Genomic DNA, 20,123 nt, shown 5'->3' with positions numbered 1-20,123 from the left:
GTAAGCCAAACTACAACCATTACACACACAATGCAGACTATGTTCTTAACTCTGAACATGTAGCACAGATGCGGAACATAGTGTGCATTCAGGAGCCATGTATGCTCCAGAGACCTCACCACCAATTTCATAATGCAGCTACATGGGTAGTAATGTGTAGGAAAACATGTTATATAATATTTCCCTGATGGTTTAGTGTTAGGAGTCCAGATTCTGTAGTATTTTATACGTACTATACAGTTGCTTGCCCCAAGCTCCATGTTTCATGGGATAATCCTAAAGAAGCAGGCTTGTATTTTATTTTGTGCCCCGTCCTGAGGATAAATGTATAAGCAGCATTACATGCTGAATATAATCTATTACATCAGTGACCTACAGCTGAAGCAGGACTGTATATCACTGAAGGCCGAACTGCCCGAGATCCGGGCCTGTGTGCATTTTCCTTTTTAAAAAACATTACACTGGGATCGGTTTCGGAGTTAGTTTCAGGAGTGCCTGGTTCCTCTGTGACTGCACAGATTAGAAAAGGAGAAAATGAGCAGGCTTGATGAAAAGTGGAGGAGTAAATAGGTGGAAGTGAGGGGTGGAGGGAGAGTGTTGGAGGAGATGCAGATGCAGAGAGAAAGAGATGAGCTGAGAGGAGGAAACCCCAGTGGAAAGCAGAGGGTGCTCTCTGACAGATTAGGGTTATGTAATAGGATGGGAGCTTTTTGTGTGTGTGTGTGTGTGTGTGTGTGTGTGTGTGTGCGTGTGCGTGTGCGTGTGTGTGTGTGTTGTATATGGATGTGTGCCTTGCCTCCAGTCAGTAGTCAGATGTGCCTGAAGCTGCTCCTTTTAACTCAAATTGGTGCAATGGAGGCAGTTAGAGAATGGAGCCCATTTAATGTAATCTAAAAGCATCCATCACAGGTATCCTTTAACGGTCCTGTCTTCTGTATGCATCTTGTGTGTCTTACCAAGTGAAGTTGCTGAGATCTGTGAATGGTGACTTCGCTGCAACGAAGCAGTCACATGATCAGACATGTTGCTGACGGCAACCCCTTGAGCCACACAGTTTGAAAGAGTTAGCTCTTGTTTAGTTAACTGGTTATAAAAGTATTTGTTACTCTGTTGTGATGTCTGGTTGTTTTTAGGGGGATAGCATTGCAATGGACTGTAAAATGTTTATTCCTCACTTTTTTCCGTGTCATTTGAGTCATTATAGAATCTGCCATTTTTCCTCTGTTGGTTGGATAAGGTGTAACTGTGAAACTGCAGTTTTGTTGGTTTGAATCCAGCTTGAGGTCTTTGACTGAAGTCACTCTTTCTTCCCTGAAAACCTTCTTCATCATTCATAGCATCAGCTGAACAGTCTAAAAATAAGCGTTAGGAAAATACAACCATGGCATTTGGGAAGTATAACAAATGCATGGCCGCCGCAGGTGTGTGCTAGTTTCCAAGCAGCCACGTACAGTACGTGCTGTGGGGAGGCACTAATTAGCTTTGGCATGCCTACAGTTCCCCCTGCATGCAGGTACTATTATAGCACATGAGTTGCATCCCAAATCGTTATCACCCAACATGGAGTTTAATATTTGATATGGCCTCAGAGCAGGTTGGGGATTCTTTCATTTGTCGTTTTGCTGCTTCGGTCTGCAGCCGTTTCTCTTTTACCTTTTAAAAAATAGCACACACATACAATGAGATGGGGAATAGAATCGGATGAAACCATCTTTGTTTTCCCGAGGAGGCCGCAGTTGCTGCTAAGGCCGTTCAGTGTAACCCCACGCAGAGCAAGGCAGGGACATGGACAGTGTTCACAGAGAAGCGAGCTGCCCTCGCAGATGCTCTCCAGTTCCACTGATACTGATTTGAATGCAGGATTGACTTGTAGTCTCTCTATCTGCTCTATATAAACACTTGACAAGACAAAAGGGTCACATTGTGTTGTCTCCATAAGTGGCCCCAATCAGACAGAGACTGTTTGCTCAACAGCCAACCGTCACACACTCACACTCTTCAGTTGATGTCCCAGATTGTCTCTGTAATTCGAGAGTACTGGCAAACCCTCGAGATGGGAGCATTTATTAATCACACTTGTTTTAGGAGAGTGGAGAACACACACACACACATACACACCTTCAAGCTATTATTCATTACAATTTATATCACTTGCGACAAATCTAAATATGAATACAAGACCGCAAAACAGGATTGCGGTTGCTTTCAGCTTGTTGTTGTGTTTCGATGCAGCAGCCAGCTGTTTTTAGCATAAAAAATGAATGTCATTTTACATTACCTGATCAGCACCAAACGGCAGACAGACAAAGATGTTTATCAGCTGATCCAAGAAGACCAACAGGATTCATTCTTCCAGGTTCTCTTTCATCCGGCTGCTGACTGTTAACACTGCTCCCTGCATCGCCGCAGCCGCCGCCGCCGCCGCCTTTCACCTATTACGTTTCCGATGGTCTGTTTTTCTAGACTTGTCTCATAGAATAACATAAACTCATTTCTTGGCATGTCTGTCAAAACAGTAAACCATTAGCTGAAAGTGAAAGTTTTGCCAAAGCCGGTGAGAGCGTAATTAAAGCAAACACATCTTTGCTAAAGTGGTAGTCAGCTGTCAGCAAGTCCATCCTGAAGGAGCAGATGGAGAAATAGAAGCCATTTTTGACTTGGTTTAAGCAATTAGTACATTTTAAATTAAATTGCAGGCTAGTCAGTGGCACTCTGTTTATATTTCATAGCAGCCTTTATGCTTCCCTTTCCACTGGGTTTGAATCAATAATTAATCTTAGCTTACATACAATATTAATAGGCAGTATATAAATGTGCCTTACAGCAATCTACCCACCATACAGAGGGAGGTGCAAAAACCGCTCTGATAATATTTATTTCTATTATGGGAAATGAAACAAATGGAGACGTTGAGAAGAACTAAACTGTAAAAGGGAACAAAAGAGAGGAGATGACGTGAAACACACCAGAGAAAATAGGATGAATGGGGGGAGAAAAGGAGGATTCTTGTAACACCTGAGCAAGAAGACTTGGGGAAAATCAACATCAGCCAACCACCTTTCCATCCAACTCAGTCCCGTGCTACAGGCATAAGAAGATCTAGAGTATTATGTGTATGTGTTTACAAGCGACTAAGTTGGATGACGTGAACTACACCTATCTGTCTATCCCTAGAGAGGAACCAGCGTTTAATAGAGCGTGAGCCTGAGATATTTTCGGAGTCAGGTTTTCCTGATTGCCCAAACCAGACTGGGGCTCTCAGCAGGCACTGGGCTGTTGATAATCCTTAATTAGAAAGTAAATTCCAGTGGCGGGGAATTGTCCCGTCCTCGCCACACCTGCAGCAACTCAAAGCCGGCAGGGGAGGACTCAGCTGTTTTCTCTCACACATCGCTCCATTTAGCTCTCTGTCGGTGAACAGGATGAGCGTGAAATGGCAGCATGCAGGGGAAACGGTGAAAGTGATGGATTCTGTTATTCAAAAAAATAAAAAAATAGAATGATCATGTAGATTGACATGCAGAAGTCTCTTTTTTCAGTCGTCTTGTTGGTAACAGTTCTAGTAAAATGGCTGTATTGTTTTCTCTCCCACCATGTCTCATGCTTCAGAGGTGTTGGAGGCTATTTACTCTGCCTGATTAGATTCTAATCTTGAATTTTTCCTCTCAGTGGACATCCAGCAGAATAAGCTACACTTCAGTGTGTTTGTTTTACCAAACGCTCAGAGAACCCAGGAGTCTTATCAGACCGGTGTACAATACATTTGCTCATCGTGACAGTTGAAGGAGAAATCCCAATTCGAGGCGTCCTGGCCCACGATGATAAGAGAAAATGTTCTGGTTGTGTGAAATGAACAAAGACTTCTGGTGTTTTCTCAGCCTAACTTTTCTTTCCCGTATCCCGTGTCTCCGCAGCATAAAGAACGTGACACCCAAAGTGGGCGCCGAGGAGACCCACGACGCCATTCGGCGAGCCTTTGACGTTTGGCAAAATGTGACGCCGCTGCGCTTCGAGGCCGTGCCCTACAGCGAGCTGGAGAGGACCAAGAAGGACGTGGACATCACCATCATCTTCGCTTCAGGTTTCCATGGCGACAGCTCGCCCTTTGACGGCGAGGGTGGCTTCCTGGCCCATGCCTACTTCCCAGGGCCGGGGATAGGTGGCGACACGCACTTTGACTCGGATGAACCGTGGACACTCGGCAACCCCAATCATGACGGTGAGCATCGATTACTTCGATTTTACCCATGATGGTGTCAGGCATGTCCGTTTATGTGAGTAATATGTGAAAGTACAATATGTTCAAGGTGGATATTTTGGGTCCAGGCTCTTACTGCAATGCAAACAACAGCAGTAGCAACGAGTGACAGCATAGCTTTCAGGTGAGCGTGAAGAGTGGATGTGTGCACCACCATCGTCTTCCCTCACTGAACCACAGATTGCGATGCTCTGCAAGCCAGCTGGTGAAGTGTCATGCCTGCTGGATATTGGTTTTGCTGGCCAGTGCTGTCGATTTCCAGTCTGCTCTGGTGTGATTTCAGGCCGATCGGTCGAGGCTTGCTCAGTCCTCTCTCCTTGAAAACATCCAAGCCTGCCAGCAGATCGCTGGTGAACACAGCGCCTCTCACTCCACGGCAACCTCCAGCTTGTGCTCAAGCTGCCCTCAGAGATTTACAGCTTGTCAGGCTGTATGTGATTCTTTAGTGTGTGTGTGTGTGTGTGTGTGTGCGTGCATGAGGATGACCTCTGACCCCTTTACAGCCTTCAGTATGGTGATGAAAGGGCTTGTACTATAGAGGGAATAATGACAGCATAAAAAAACTGTTAAAGAGACTTATGAGAAATTCAAGCTACTGTTGAAAGCTAAACGGATTCTTGGTAAGCATTCTTGTCGCAGCAGGGCAACATGTTTCAAATGTGTGTCTCAGATTGTATTCCTCATTAAACGTGAGGGGCAAGCCTTCCCCCGTGGTCCACTGAGACAACTCAAAGGGGAGCCACGGCTGTTGTTGAGTCAAAACAATGAGAGGGAAGCCTGAGTGAGACGAGGAGACACTCTTAAGAAAAAGGGAGGAAAATGAGCGGAGCAAAGAAGAGTGTAGTATCAAAATGGCAGCAGAGATGACGGAGTGAAGAGAGGATGAGAGAGAATGGTGGAGTATCTCTAGACAAATATTGGAGGTTCAGGAGCTCACAGGAGAGAGAGACGCTGAGGGAAAGACAGTGAAAGCAACTTAGCGAGAAGTAAAGGAAACATTTGAAGAGGAAAGGGGGAGAAGAGATCGGCGGAGACGAGTGGGAGCTGATGAGCGCTCTGCGTCGGAAGCAGAAGTGACAAACTCGCTTTCGAAGACTGAATTTGAAATGGGAGCGGAGGGGCTCACGGAGGCTGGGATAATATGTTGTGAACGGCTATATTTGAGGCTTTTGAGAACATGTCGTTTGAACGAACTGACAAGAGTCACTCCTGCAGGGTGATTGACACGGCGGAAGTGCCGACAATAACCTCAAGTAAACTATCGACGCGTCTGCTGTTCGGTTGGCCACATGATCTGTTCAAAGAAAAGGTGTGCTGTCATTCCTGCTGTTGTGCCTTGGAGGAAGGAGAAGCAGCTGTCATTGAAGACTGTGATTCACCCCCTTCGTCACTCACATGCAGACACACTCTCTCTCTATCTCTCTCTCTCTCTCTCTGCCCCTCAGTGCAATATTAATACAGCCTTGCTGCGGCCCACACTACTCTGAAAGCGTCCCATAATGCATGCAGTTCTGTTATGAACTCACAGCTGACTTTTTTTTTGCCAAACTCGAACATGCACTGGCTGAACCCTCACTGCTCTTATTAATGCATGATGGCTAGCGTTACACTGATATGCATTTCCAAAGGCTCATACAGCTTGAAGATGCACAAAGAAAGTCTTCTTTGCTTGACATACATAATCAAATTACACAATTCCTTTCCCAAGATTAAAAATCCGGTCCTGGAGTTGTTTTTTTTTCTTGGTGCAAAACGTCTGAGTCAGTGTGTCTAAAGCCAATAACCTGATAAGATGATAGCACTGCTAGTATTACTAATGACACTACTAGTAATTAAACCTAGTCACGTGACAGCGTGTGCAACCAGTGAAGCATCGATCAGCTTAATATGACGTGATACAATCTCTTGTGTTATGATATTGATCGTCTCGCTGCTGTTTTTGTGAGTCGGCGATGCTTTCTTTTCTTTTAGTGAAAACATTTAAACTCTGAAATGCCTTTATAGCTCCCTGGCATTGAGGAGAGCTGTGTGGGTGTATTTGTTTATCTCAAGTGTGTGTGTGTGTGTGTGTGTGTGTGTGATTGGTACACACTGTCAGCTCTTAGCTGTCTGAAAGCTTGTCATGATGCAATAAAAATGTATTACAGATTTGATACCTGCTTTGTAAAAGCTAAAACCCAACAGCTACAGGGTTTTTGAGGCAATCAAGGATATAAATACTTGATTATGATTGACGTCCAACAATATATTTAACCAATATTAATGTTTTATTATAAACACATAAAACTAACATTTTGTGGTAGAGAAATGTCCGATTAAAAATACTTTACATTTGAATAAGGAGCTGTATGATAATGAGCATTACACACCATTATATCATTCAAACAGACATGAACAAAACTATAATAAAGTCACACATAAAATGCAGCCAATAAAATTAGCTTCCCTCTAATGCTCTGTCATCTCTTTTTTGCATACAATATGTGCCACCAAGTATATTTTCCTCATCACAGTAATCAATTGAACTGCAGCATATCTTGCTGAAGGGGTCACTGACTGGCCAATCGATTTCTGATACGACACCATATATCAGCAAACCCAAAAGTGACCTGCAACAGCGAGTAGACTGGAAAGCATTGGCGGCCATTCAATCCAGCGTTTTATCTTTAAATCTTGTCAAAACAATACCCGTAATATGATTCTAGCTGGAGCACAATTAAATCAATTTAGTGATATATGTTTATGTCAGATAAAAGCATAAAATCTCCAAAATACATTATTTGATTGAAAACAAGCACATAGATGCTCATTTTAATCTAGATATCGTCTCTAAACCTCTGGCAGCAGAGGTAGATAATTCCATATATTTCGAATGCAACTAGCTTCAAGGATTTGTAATCCAGCTATCATCCATCTCGTCTCCCCTCCTGTATCCATGCGTCGCAGGGAACAGCTGGGAATGATAATTTTAGCTCGGTACAGCACATGATGTCTGTGTGTCTGGCTTTTTCTTTCCTCTTTCTTATCACTCTTTCTTTCTTTCCTTTTACTGTGTTTTACAAGTCACAACAGCTACACTTACTGACACATATCAGAGATGAGCTCCTGTCCAGTAAGCTGTCATACCAAATCCCCCTACGCTGTTGTCGAGAAGGATCAGTTGTCCCGGCGACCGTTGACAGCGTCGCACCGTAGATGTTATTGTTGTTGTTTTGGATGATGACGTCATTGATGCACACTGGAGGATTAATCCCCGACTGCATGCCGATAAACACTCTCAGACACGTGTTTAAATACCCACACATGCACTTTCTCTCTCTCTCTCTCTCTCTCACTCACACACACACACACACACACACACACACACACACACCTCCTCTCACGCTGCAACTCGGGCATCTGAGGATAGAGGATTACTCAAAAGTTACATTCAGTGAGGTTTTCAGCACACGCAGCAGAATGAGGTTCTTATTAGGATTAGCTAATGGCACTTTAAGGAGTCTTGGATGCAGTATACAGCGGCTGCTTTCTATATATTTGATACTTTTATCTTGATGTCAGCAAAATCAAACCTGCTAAAAAAAGGCAGATAACTGCACTGGCAACAAGAAAGTGCAACTGATCTAAAGAATTTTGTTTACTATTGGAAACAAGTTCAGCGATTCTCAAGGTATATTTTAATGAAAGCCAGAGCCTAAAGCCCTCTTGAATAATTTGACTGTATTATATAAGCCAAGTAATCAGATTCCCAATCAATATCAGCGCCTTGATTCACTCTCGCCTTCTTTATCTCCAGCATTTAATTTTGATTTGATCTTGTGTGCCTGTAAATATGAACAAACCAATCCATACGAATTAGCTTCTGCCCTACAACAATCAGCATTATTTAGATATACGATTATTGCATGCCCATATTATTAAACACATTATTCTTGTTCTCCGGTTATTTGTCCCAAACTCACCGGTTTCATCTTGTATCTCAGACGTGAGGACCTGCTGTGTTGTGACACGTGTTGTGGCCGTTAAACGTCAGCACCTGTAATGTAACTTCAGCGGTGAAGCAGAGTCCGACCCTCCTTGCAACAGTAGCAGTGAGAGCGATCTCTAGGCATGTACACATTCACAGACTCCATGATCACACCACACATGCCAGACAACAACATGTGCAGCATATTCCCTGAGAGGGAGGCGTCGGAGCACCAGAGGGAAGCGTGTTTGACACAGAGTGTTGGAGAAATACTTTTCTATGAAGACTAGCTGACGGATTTACCCATTTCCACCCTCCCTCCTTTCTCTCGTAGGCTACAAAGTGTGTGTCAGCCTTTGGTGCTGCTCTAACAATGGGGCTCTCAGTCGAGGGAAAGGATTTGTTCAAGCAACGTTTAAATGAACAAACATTTCCAACCGTGGATTAGAGAAGCACGTTTTGGCTTGAGGGAATAGTTTGTGGGTTTTATTCCATCATAATCAAACTCTGCTCGTATCCGATCGGTCCCGTTAACGAAGTGGAGCACGTCTCTGATTGACGGAAGGAATTGGAGATCCACATTCTGGAAGTTGTGCAAATGTGAGGTTGTACTTGAGATGTACTTGGATACCGTGTACAAGAAAGATCAACATTCTTGTTGACTTTACACCACTGAGCGAAATCCCGGATGAGTTGTGAACGGTTTGATTTGTGTATCCATGCTGGAGGTAGATAAATACACCGTTATGTAATCTCAAACCTGTTGGCACCTTAGGCTGATCAGTTCCACGTCTTTCTGTTTCAGTATTTATTTCTGTTCTCTCGTTGAGCTCTGAAATATATAAGAAACACATCGGGTGACCTTTTGTGTTTGTACATCTCTCTCTCTGTGTCTAAATCATTCTATGTTACACTGTGACATTTAAGAGTTAACGATTGCACAATCATAGCTGCTAGCTCATATCAGCCAGGATGATGCACAGTGAGAGACAGCAGGGAAGGAGTGGGCTGGGGTGGGTGATAAGCCAATATCCCCATTGAGAGTGCACCATCCCTGGAGGCAAAACAGACAGACGTGGTCCTGGAGCTGCTATAGCTGCTCCACATTCCTCGACTGCTTGGCTTTCCAGCATGATGGATGGATAGCTACGATGGATCAATAGACGGTGTGATAGATAGATGCATCAGAGTGTAAACTCGAGACATAATGGGTTGTGATTGGGGAAGGCAGAGGGTTGGAGTGTAAAATGATGCAGGAAGAGTAAGAAGATGAATTACGATTGGATGGAATATTGCAGAAACTGTTTCAACAAAGGTAAAATCGGGATGCAGAGCGCCTGGAGACAGAAAGTGGAGGATTGTGGAGGGATTTAGTGTGAACACAGGATAAAGGCAAAACCTGGAACTGGAGACAGAGATGATTAGATTGTCTTTTCATCAGAGCTCAATGTGCCACGACCACTTTCCAAAGGGTGCACATTTACAGGAGGTGTTTCTATTTAACTGTTTTCCATTCCTGCAAAGAAAGAAAGGCGAACTAGCTCATCCATGCTTTATCACAAGGTCATCCTTGTGGGCTGCTGTGTTTTCTTTGTGAAAAATCAAAGCGATGCACGCAGGTTTAGATAAGGCAGATTCCACTTTGATTTTCAGTCATGCTGAGGCTGATTAGATAGTTTTTACGAAAAAACAGCACCAGATAAAAAAAGTTTCATCACCACCACTGCATACAATGGCTGTTTGCAAACACCCGAGGGTGACTTATAAGGCCTGGTATGCCTTCAAGGACCTCCACCCCCCAGTTACATCAGTGAAAACTATGTACCATAACACAGAGTGCGAGCTAGACCTGCACACAGGAAATGAGGGATTCCAGGGCTTTATTTTTTTTCCTCACCCTTGCCCCCAGAAATGAGCCAAAGACGTTAGAAAAACACCATCGCCAGGAGGAAAAACACGCCAAGAATTTTCCAGGTATTGGGATGAGATAACGGATGCTGAGTTAGCGTTGCACTCAATAACCGAGTGATGATTGGCCGTGGGAGGGGATGTCGGGACGTGCCCGACATTGATCAGCTGATTGAATGATGGTTGCTGGAGAAAGCTCAGCTCCCTGGCATCGATTGGCAGAGCGGTTCATCATTGACATCCAATCCTGTAACTTGATTGTACATTCAAAGCAATCCGTCATTTTGGGTGGTTTTACCAGGAGACAATGAAAAGAGATCAATCTTCTTGTTGTTGTTGTTGAGCCATTGTTACGGATGGAGAAGAAAGAGCAGAAAAGATAAGAAGAGAGGAGTAAATCAGCAACGTTGGGCAGCATATGGTGTCCTTGCAGGTTTATTTTTAGGCTGCTGCACCTACTGGGTGATGGGGAGGAAGCAGTGAAATCTTTTCCACCCTGTTTCTCATTTTCTTTTCCTCCTCCTTTGTCACTCTCGGACTCACGCTCTCTGTTAAGTTCACTAGGCTTAGTTGGCATGCCGCTTGATGTGTTTCCAAAGCACCGTTAAATTGTTGAAATAATAATGACTTCACAAGAGGCTGGCAAAAACAAAACAAGATTCACGTATGCGGTTGACTGTGAATCTTCTAAAAAGCAATAGAAAGTCGTGGCACTTGATTAACGTGATGATATTTCCTTCTTGCATTACATTTTTTGTGGCAGGCGGTAACATATTTAACAGCCAGCTCCACCCCAGAGGGATATCTCCTTGTTGTCCAGACATTGAAATCACAGGGAATATTTTTTTCTCTCTCGTGTTAAGCTGAGGCCTGAGATTAATTTCATCTTTTAAAATGTTAGCGTGTTAGTGAATGTTACTGTGAGCTTTCCTCTGGACCGTAAAGCTAGCTTTGCAGGACTGTGTATACAGAGTTACAGTTACACTGTTGGAAACCAGAACCTCGCTGTAAGCCAGTGCATTACCTTCTTTGATTAAATGGACTTTTCAACCACAGTGCCATTTCCAGCACGATTCTGGTGCTCTGCTCTCTTACTATGAAGAACTTCCATGTTGTGTTGATTTTGGCAATCCCTGTGGACAAAATTGGTAGCGTTTCCAAGCAGAACAGTCCCTTCTCTTATTTTACTGCACCAGAGTCTGACAGTCTGCCTTGCGCAGTCCTGGTTCTCCCATGATGCATCCCCCCCCAGAGGGCACAGCTATGGCAGCATGGTGTCGCAGTGTTCTCCCAGCGGGGATCGGCAGGGCAGCGAGGTGAAACTCTGCTCCCGGCCAGGGACGGAGACGCTGTTGTCGGACAGGGAGCTCTCCACCTCCTTGGTCTGTCCGTGGTGAGTCGGTCACACTGAGTCTGACAAGGAGGTTCTGGTGAACATCGTTGGTCTGACTTCATCAGAATTCACTGTCGCAAAAATGAAGAATAACTATAGAAATAGACAATTATGTCTTGAGGCATCAATATTAAATCGAGACTGTTTCATAATCAGTTCAACTTACTTTAACTTTAGGTGTAATATTCTCCTGAGACCAGATGAAGCTCTGAAATTCTTAGGGAAACATTTGTTCATTGCTCAAATGTATAATAAAAGTAATAATGTGGAACCCATGAGTAGAATTCAGATTAAATTTAATTCCACTATGGTATGAACTGGAATAAAATTAGTGTGCAATACTAGAAAAATAAAAGTATCCGACAATGATGAATGAGGGTCTTCTGCATCAAGTAGGATTTGCCTACTTTGTATTTGTAATTGTTTAATAACGTCACAAATCCATTGACTACAGTATTGAAAAACATAACATTTTAATTCTAATCTTTTTATTTTTTTTATGAGCCCACTCTTGCTAAATGAATGGCTAACCCAGAACATTTCACTGTTCTTTCAAGGTTGTTCAGCTTCTCAGAAAACCGCCCTCATCATGCAGCATGTTCTATGAACATCTTCAATCTGTCCTTGTCCTTATGTGTCTCCCTTTGTCCCTTCCCCATCTCCTGCTTCACTATATATCAGAGAGAATATGAACGTGGAGGATCAGTTGCTTTTTCTGACCACCGGAGCAGATCCTTATCTTTTACTGGAAACCACATCCAGCATGCTACATTAGGGCAAGAGCAGTATTGATGGTTGGCTGACTGTAAGTAGAAGAGTTTGTGGGAGGACACAGGTGGTAAAACGGCAACGAAAGCTACCCACGCACACATTTCACAGGTACTGGGAGGATTCACTACCTTGGAGGCAGTTTATCTCAAGGATGCAGGATGGCAGTTGACATACATGATGTAACACGATGATATGATACACTGCAATATAATTAATCATATGACACAACATGATCCAGTTCAGGAACATGATGAATATCCTTGATGCCACATACCACGTAGATACAATATGCTGCACATTATAAGATACGGAGCTCTATTTGATCAAGGAGGATACTGAGGGGTTTTTTTTCTCTCAGGCAACATATAGGCTGTACTGACCTGTGACCGGTGGAGGATGTCCGACAGGACGAGTGCAGACACTATTCTGAGATGGAAAAAAATACTGCCGCCGTCTCTGAATATGTAAAATATGAATAATATTCACAGAAAAAGACAAATAACATTCACATAGTTTCGAGACCCTTGACCCATTTCTGAATCCAAACCTACGCACTTACAGGTATTATTATTAGAGACCTGTACTGAAAAGCCTTGCACCCATCTGTGATGGAAAATCAGTTGGCTCGGTACATAGTAAATAAAACAGAGACAGACTGCTTTATGGTGCAAATGGGGAACTGAAGAGTTCACACTTTGCAGCACTGGCAGGTGGTGACTTGAGTTGAAGAGGAAAAACAATATTCTGGTGCATAAGCTCTTTTCTAATGCCAAAACTGACAGTAATAGGGCGGGGTGACGTGCATAAATTGATTTTGTGGCAGAAAGCCATGGAGTTTATGGGAAACACTGTTTTCAGTTTGGGATAATATAAGCTGTGACAATAGCACAGGTGTGAGATAATGGCTGCTAAGTGCCTTGATCATCTATATTCTAGTGTTTGAATTTGCAAAATTCAAAGAACCTTCTCTATTGTGTGTGAAAATATCTATGGTGGTTACCCACCAGGCTGCTTTAATTTCTAACTATGAACGCCACATCGGGGTGAGAGATGGGATTGGAATGCTTTCACAAAGAAAATGAAACGGAGGGAAAGAAAGATATCACCATGCGTTCCTGCCCACCAGGCTGCCACTAGAAATAGATGGCCGCCTACTGACAGCAGCATCAACTTCCACGTGGGCGGCAGCACTCTCTTCCGCCCCCACACATGAACACACACACGCACACGAATCTCGCACCTGGGGAGGCTCGGCCTCCCACTAGTCAATCAGATGCTTTCATAACCACGTTCCCATAATGCCGAGCAAACAAAAGGTGTAAACAGCCGTGCCTCATCCTGAGAACAAACATTGTATTACTCCGCCAGCGCTTGCATTGTTATTGATCTGGTGTTGGTTTTGAAAGGATGCATTAGCCATGTTATCACATTTCTAATGGGACATTTTTTTAAATATTTAAGGATGCTTTGGCACGATAGGGACCCGCTGAGCAGCTCATTCTTCAATAAAAATCTCAGCCTTTGTTACTATTTAAATCATCAGGCACTCATGACCTACGTACATTAAGAGTAGAGACTCTGTGACACATCCACAAAGGCAACATTTGTCTGTAAATATCAGGTTTGTAGTTCTGCATCATGGAAGAAAGTCTCTCCTAACAATCCTCCTTTTGATCCGATCATAAAAGCAGGGCTCGGTTTTGGCAGCAGTTTCAAAGCAGTCTGCGTTTTTTTTTATTCTACTCCACAAAAAAAAAAAGACTTGAGAAGGCTACGTTTTCTGAGGACTCACTGTGAGCTCGCTGTTGAAATGTGGCAGTCAGAAACGGTTGAACCTTTGCAACGACGAAAGTTGGATGTGTTTGTCGAAGTGACAGTTGAAATACAAATACGGAGAGAAGTTGAAACGTCAGCTGAAAACGAAAGTGTGAGTGAAGTCGGAGGATCAATGGAGGTGAAAGTGTGGAAAGGACTTGCAGAGGCTGTTAAAGTCGGAGCGTCAGGAGGAGCCGACACGTCAGTGGAAGTGACGGCGATAAGCACAGCTGGAAGTGTCGGTGGAAGTGGAAGTCGTGCAAGAAAATGCTGCCAGTTCAAGGGCATAACTTAAAGATAATGACTCCGGCTAAAGCGTGAGAGCTGGAAGCAGTCTGCACATTGAATATTTTGGGAGTTGTCTTCTCGTTGTGGTTTCAAAGAGAGGGTTGTGTGAGGAGAATTGCAAACACTGAGAGGAGGAAATATCCGTTAAAGAGGAAGAGATGAATGCAGTTAAAATAGCACTTGATGTATAACCAATGAAAGCAGCTGAATTGTCAATAGAAGAGTACGAGATGAAAAGAGTCCAAATGTCAGTCAGCGTGTGAGCGGTGCACGGAGTTAGTTTTAGTGCCAGTGAAGTGCTGAAAAAGACACAGATTGAAGCTTTCAGTCTTTCAGCATTTCCATTTTAATTGCAATTGTAACTCGTCAGTATTCCTATTTTGACTTTGTAGTTAGCATCGGCAGGAGAAATGTCATTTTTGCAACTGTGGAAAAGCATTGAACATTTTCTTTTTCTCCAAAGAAGATAAAAAAACAAGGAAGTAGCAGACCAGACGTTTGTAAAAGTAGAAGATTTATTGGGCGGGTGTTCATCTTTTGTTTGCAGAACTTAGCGGAGAATCTTAATGACAGAAGGAGCTTCCCAAGTGATGCGCTACAAAGAATGATAAGCTGCACTGCATTAAAAGAGGAGCATCGTTGAAGACATTTATCAGATCTGTACTATATGTTTCTCTCCTCTTGGGTTTATTGTATTGAAAACACTGTTAGCATTAACTCCGACTGCTTTACTGGTACAAGCTGAGTTTAGAGTAGAGTATTCTCCTGCGTTTTGGTGGTGAAGGAACATGACTGTTTACTGTTTGCTGTGTCCATGGACGCAGCTGCAGAAGCAAACCATTGCTTGCGAATGCATTATTAATGATTAATGATCACAATGAAAGTGTACACACATCCCCGTCTCGGCACAGGTGCTGCACAGAGATAAACATGACAAAAATAAAGGATGTCCTTTCCTTGGCAGCTTCCCCCCTCCTCCTTTCTGCTGGTTTATTTTCCTCAATCCACAGAAACAGCCAATATTTGGATGCCTGGCAATGTTCCACACACACAATATAGTCAGCAGCAGTCTCTGTAAATAAATAATTACTCTAGTTTACATATGTTGCTCCCATCAGCCGCGGTTTTGTTCTCTGACAAGCCTGTGAGAATTGAGAGAGAGGGAAGGTGAGGGAGGAGAGAGAGAGTAGAGCTGTGGACTGTTCTCTATCGGATCGTCTTACTGAATGGATGAATGGATGAATGGATAGTACCTGGTACTGTCTCCAACACTGCCAGGGTTGTTTCTTTGTTGTGGTGGAAACTGGACAACTTGAGAATAGGAGAGAAAATCACTATATTTTAGACTTTAATCAAGTATTTACATAAGTAGATGTTTATCATTGGTAACTATCTGGATTTTTATATACAAAATCAGGGGGATGTGATCTAAAAGGGGTAAAACGATTTTTTTTTTTTTTCAATTCAGCTTGACTTTAAAACCAGGAAAAGATATGCTATATTATGAAATCCAAGACAATATCTCGTCTCATATCCTATAATCTCTAGTTATTGCCCAGCTCTACTTAAGGCCTGGTCAGAGAAGCTGAGTGAATACTGGTGGTGTGGTGCCTAATGTAATCACAACATTTTATCAGTTGCCAATACATTGTCTACCATCGACGTTTCAATCTCAAATAGTGGCTACAACACAGCAGATAGAAATATCATTTTCACTCCAACTTGATTCCTGGAACTCCAGATGTGCGCGTGCTGTTGTTGGTGGCACTCTGAGTTGATTTGGTGAAATGAACCAAATGGCACACTGTGTGTTTCTGTTGTGTCCTGCGAGGGTATGTTGGAAGCGGGGAGAGAGTGTGAAAGTGAAGCGGGCAGAATGCAGCCATTGTACGTTGGCTGCATTCTTCACAATGGTCACTCTGTCGAGTCAGGCACACAGCTCTGTTTTGACAGCCAGCAGAGCCCTGTGTGCCCGGGGCCCTCTGAGCCAGGCACTGACGGGCCCATTTGGGCTGAGATTCGCTGGCAGCTTGTCACTACAGCACTCCTGGACGGCCAGTGCTCTCACTGCTGCCTCTCTGGACTCTGACGCACTCAGAGAATCAACATCCAGTGTCACAGTATTGTGAACTTCACCTCGGCTAGTAGATAACAGCTGATTTCCTTCCTTTTCCTCTTCCTGCCCTCCACTGTTGAACCTCAGCCGGTGTCATGGTCAGCAGTGTCACCAGCTTGCTTTGTGATGAGGTGGTTCATCGCCTCTATTCAATGTTGAGGCTCTGCATGAACACTTTGACCCAAATGAAAGATTTGTATTGACACTGCTGTTAAATAAGATGCACAGATACATTTTGTTTTAAGTACTTGCATTTCAGTATTTGCTGATCTCTACCCGACACTCACTAACGTTATGTCCCACTTGCAATATATTGGTGGAAATCAAACAGATTCAACACAGAGCTGACAGCGTCACAGCCAAATGAATTGATGTTCAGGAGACTCACTAGACGGATAAATGTAATATGTTTGTGCATGGTTATTGCTGCAGCTGGGCGGCTCATTAGGCTCAGTGATGGGAGGTTAACGCCACACTGCCTTCGTGGTATGAGGTACTGTTGTATCAGAGTATTTTTATGAGTACGTGAGCACAGTATCGGACACAATACTGGTATCAGTGCATTCCTATTGACGGATTAATCAGTTTGGCATTCTGATTATTTTTCCTCTCCACAAAAGCCTCATGAATGTATAACGCTATCGCAACACTATCAGCTCTTGGTAGGTATCTGCTGATGAATCTATCGGCTGTTGGCTTTTTCTGAAGTTGGCTTTTTCAAAGTGTCACGAGTACAAATGCTACCAAACCATCCTAAAATTAACCACTTATATATTTATAATATAATTAATAGTGTCTTTACCAACCAAGTCGAATCCAACAAACACATTCTGACCACAATGTTGGTGATGAAGAAGGTGTACTTACACTCTCTCACAGGGCTGTGGGGGAACATCAGTAAAAATCAGCTATGAAACTAATAACCCTGCCCAAAAAACTTTTAATTAAGCCCTGTTTTGCATTTACTTTTTAGTGCAGCGCTTTGCAGCACAAGTTTTTCCAAGACCACTCCTGAAAGTGCGGTGTCAGACACCCGGGGAGTAGTGGGGGGTGAACAATGGGAGACATTTGAGGACCTCTGGGACAAAGAGGGTGCGTATACTCGCTCGGACTTGGACGGCAAAAACAACAGCAACGAGATAACGGCAGTAACAGTGGCGGCTGTGTTTTCTAAAGAAAAGCTGGAGGAGTAAGAAATGGTCCGTCTCTGCCGGGCATCCTCGTCCGTACAATTGGAGGTTTTGTTAGCGGGCGTTCGCTTGTTCACAATAAGGTGTTAGCGTAGCATTGGTTACGTAGACAAAAAGAGCGATAACGAACATCCGAAATCTTGTACGAGGGCTTGAAGAGTGGACAGTCCTCCGGTCAGCCATGCTTGTAGCCGACGTCAGACGGGATGTATCGAGTGAACCACAGCAGGCACTTAGTTAAACAGTAAGAAAGCAGAGCAGCTTACAGGCCCCTGGAGGCCTGCGCTGACAACCTGAGCTATTATTGCAATCGAACAGCGGTGTCCAGGGCCCCATATCTGATTTGTGGGCCTGTGTGTGTTTGTCTCTGTGTGTTTATGTCTGTATTCCCACGTCACATGTTCCCCCAGCCAGCAGATGGGCTGTAGCAGCAGCGATATGTGCAGGGAGCCGGTAAATTACGGAGAAAGAGCCGGTAGAGGTTTCTGGTTCCTAATCACAACCCCTGTTTACTTTACTGCAACCCTGTGGGAAAGACAGGGAGGGGAACGTCTGATGATAAATCTCCAGCGACTCTCCTCCTCCACATCTTCCACTTCATCTTCCCTTCTTTATTTTGCTTCTTTTTTTTCCCTTCGTTGCTACACTATCTCATTAGCAGCAACCTTGACCTACCCCGAGGAGAGGCGGCAAGAGCTATTGCTGCCACTACGGTCATTGCCCACATGAAAAAGCTTAATTTAACAGTAGTGGATTTATCTATAAATATATCTATATATTTTTTACATCACATGTAGCTTGTATGATTTACATAGATGCTTTGGATGCATTCCTTTTATGCAAAATTCTTGCCAAACCAGCGGTTGCCATGGATGCGAATGAAATGAATGAAGACTCTGTCTATTTTTCCCCCACGGACAAAAAAAATGTTGCCCAGTGGGATACCACGCCAACCCTGCACAGCTCTGTAATGTATTTCATCTCTTGGCATTGTCTAATTCAACTGTTTCCCACTATTGAAGCCTTCCCTCCCCCGTCAGTGGCCGGGATGCAGCGCGGGGGGATGCCAAGGTCGAAGGTTACAGTTCTGTAATTTATCACCTCCATCTGTTGTGATTGCAGGAACATTAGAACATCTCACAGCATAACTAATAGTCCTGAGCTTTATCACTTTCATCCTGTCTTCCCCCCACTTTTCCTCGTGCAGTCATTACTCCAGACGCCCTTTCTCCTCAGTTTACCTCACCGTATTTATCTCTTCTTTGTCTCAAACGCATCTCCCTCCTGTGACTTTTTCTCTCGCTCTCAACTCCTTTTATCCCCTCACATTACCTCTTTGTCTCTTGCATCATTCGCTGTCTGCCTCATGCCTGCTCTCCCGTCTATTTCCGATCTCGACCATCCCCTGTGTAGGCTCCGTCTATACCGTCCAGTTGATAATTAGCCAGGCAGTACAAACCTCCCTGGCTTTGTTTTTGGCCCCAGGGCCAACAGGATGTCCCCGTCTTCCACAGCGCGACTTATATAAGCAACCCAAACAAAGTGACGCCACTGACCTCGAATGGCCCCGGGAGGCAGAAAGGCTGACTCGAGATTGAGGGATAGAACAAGACGGAGATGGAGGAAGACAGACAGTCCTTCCCTTTACTTGTACAGCTGATGTACTGATGTAGTATCAGCAACATGGTGCAAAACACTTGTGCTGCATTCTTCTGTAAATGAAGAAATTATAATATAATTACAGTTTCTTGCTTTGTACAAAATTTGCTTATAAATTGAACATTTAGTTTATATATTAGAAATATTTGTCTTGTAAGGTTTTAATGATCCCAAGTCCTTTTTTTGTAGATTAGTGCTACGATGTCCCTTATAATCCTTCCCTTGTAATTGTTTTGACTGTTATTATTGTTAATGCATGAATGGATTAAACTCTATGGCAGCTACATTCAGTCTCAGTTATTACACTATACGCCGCAAATTCCATTCATCCTTCAAAATACACTGATGAACTGTGCGTAAGCTCACTATGAGGTGATGCATCAAGGTCAGTGTGTTTTTATCTCCAAAAGTTATTCAAAAAGGATTTCAGTCAGCATCAGTGCACGCAGCAATCACACACATCACCTACAGGAAATGCTCCTGATGCAGAAATGATCAGAGCAGCTGTAATATATGTATTTTCCGTACAATAATTGCATCAGCTTATACAGCAATTAATTTTGATTCTTTGAGCATTTTACACACCTTACCATCACAGCAAAGAGACGGCTCTTCAGCTGCAGAGGAACGACTGTTTCCTCCACAAGTGATTCCTAATTCACTGAGCCGTTTCTCTCTTCTCTCTATCTCCCTTCTCTCTGCGCCTCTCTTTATTTGCTATAAACTCTTATCTCCAGACACAATATCGCAAGCTGGCA

At 43.5% G+C, this 20,123-nt stretch overlaps 1 protein-coding gene across 2 annotated transcripts in view; it reads left to right on the top strand.

Annotated features, from left to right (window-relative positions):
• The window catches only part of mmp16a (matrix metallopeptidase 16a (membrane-inserted)), a 58,062-nt gene that overhangs the window by 15,771 nt on the left and 22,168 nt on the right, over positions 1-20,123 (top strand). For both annotated transcript variants that reach the window (XM_084034271.1, XM_084034272.1), the window contains one exon: positions 3,915-4,219. In XM_084034271.1, the coding sequence (XP_083890397.1) occupies positions 3,915-4,219 (305 nt within the window). The remainder of the gene's footprint in view (positions 1-3,914; positions 4,220-20,123) is intronic.

This window comes from Eutrigla gurnardus, assembly GCF_963514095.1.
Source record: "Eutrigla gurnardus genome assembly, chromosome: 18".
Lineage (NCBI taxonomy): Eukaryota > Metazoa > Chordata > Actinopteri > Perciformes > Triglidae > Eutrigla > Eutrigla gurnardus.
The sequence above is the reverse complement of the archived record's forward strand: the minus strand, read 5'-3'. Positions and strand labels throughout refer to the sequence as shown.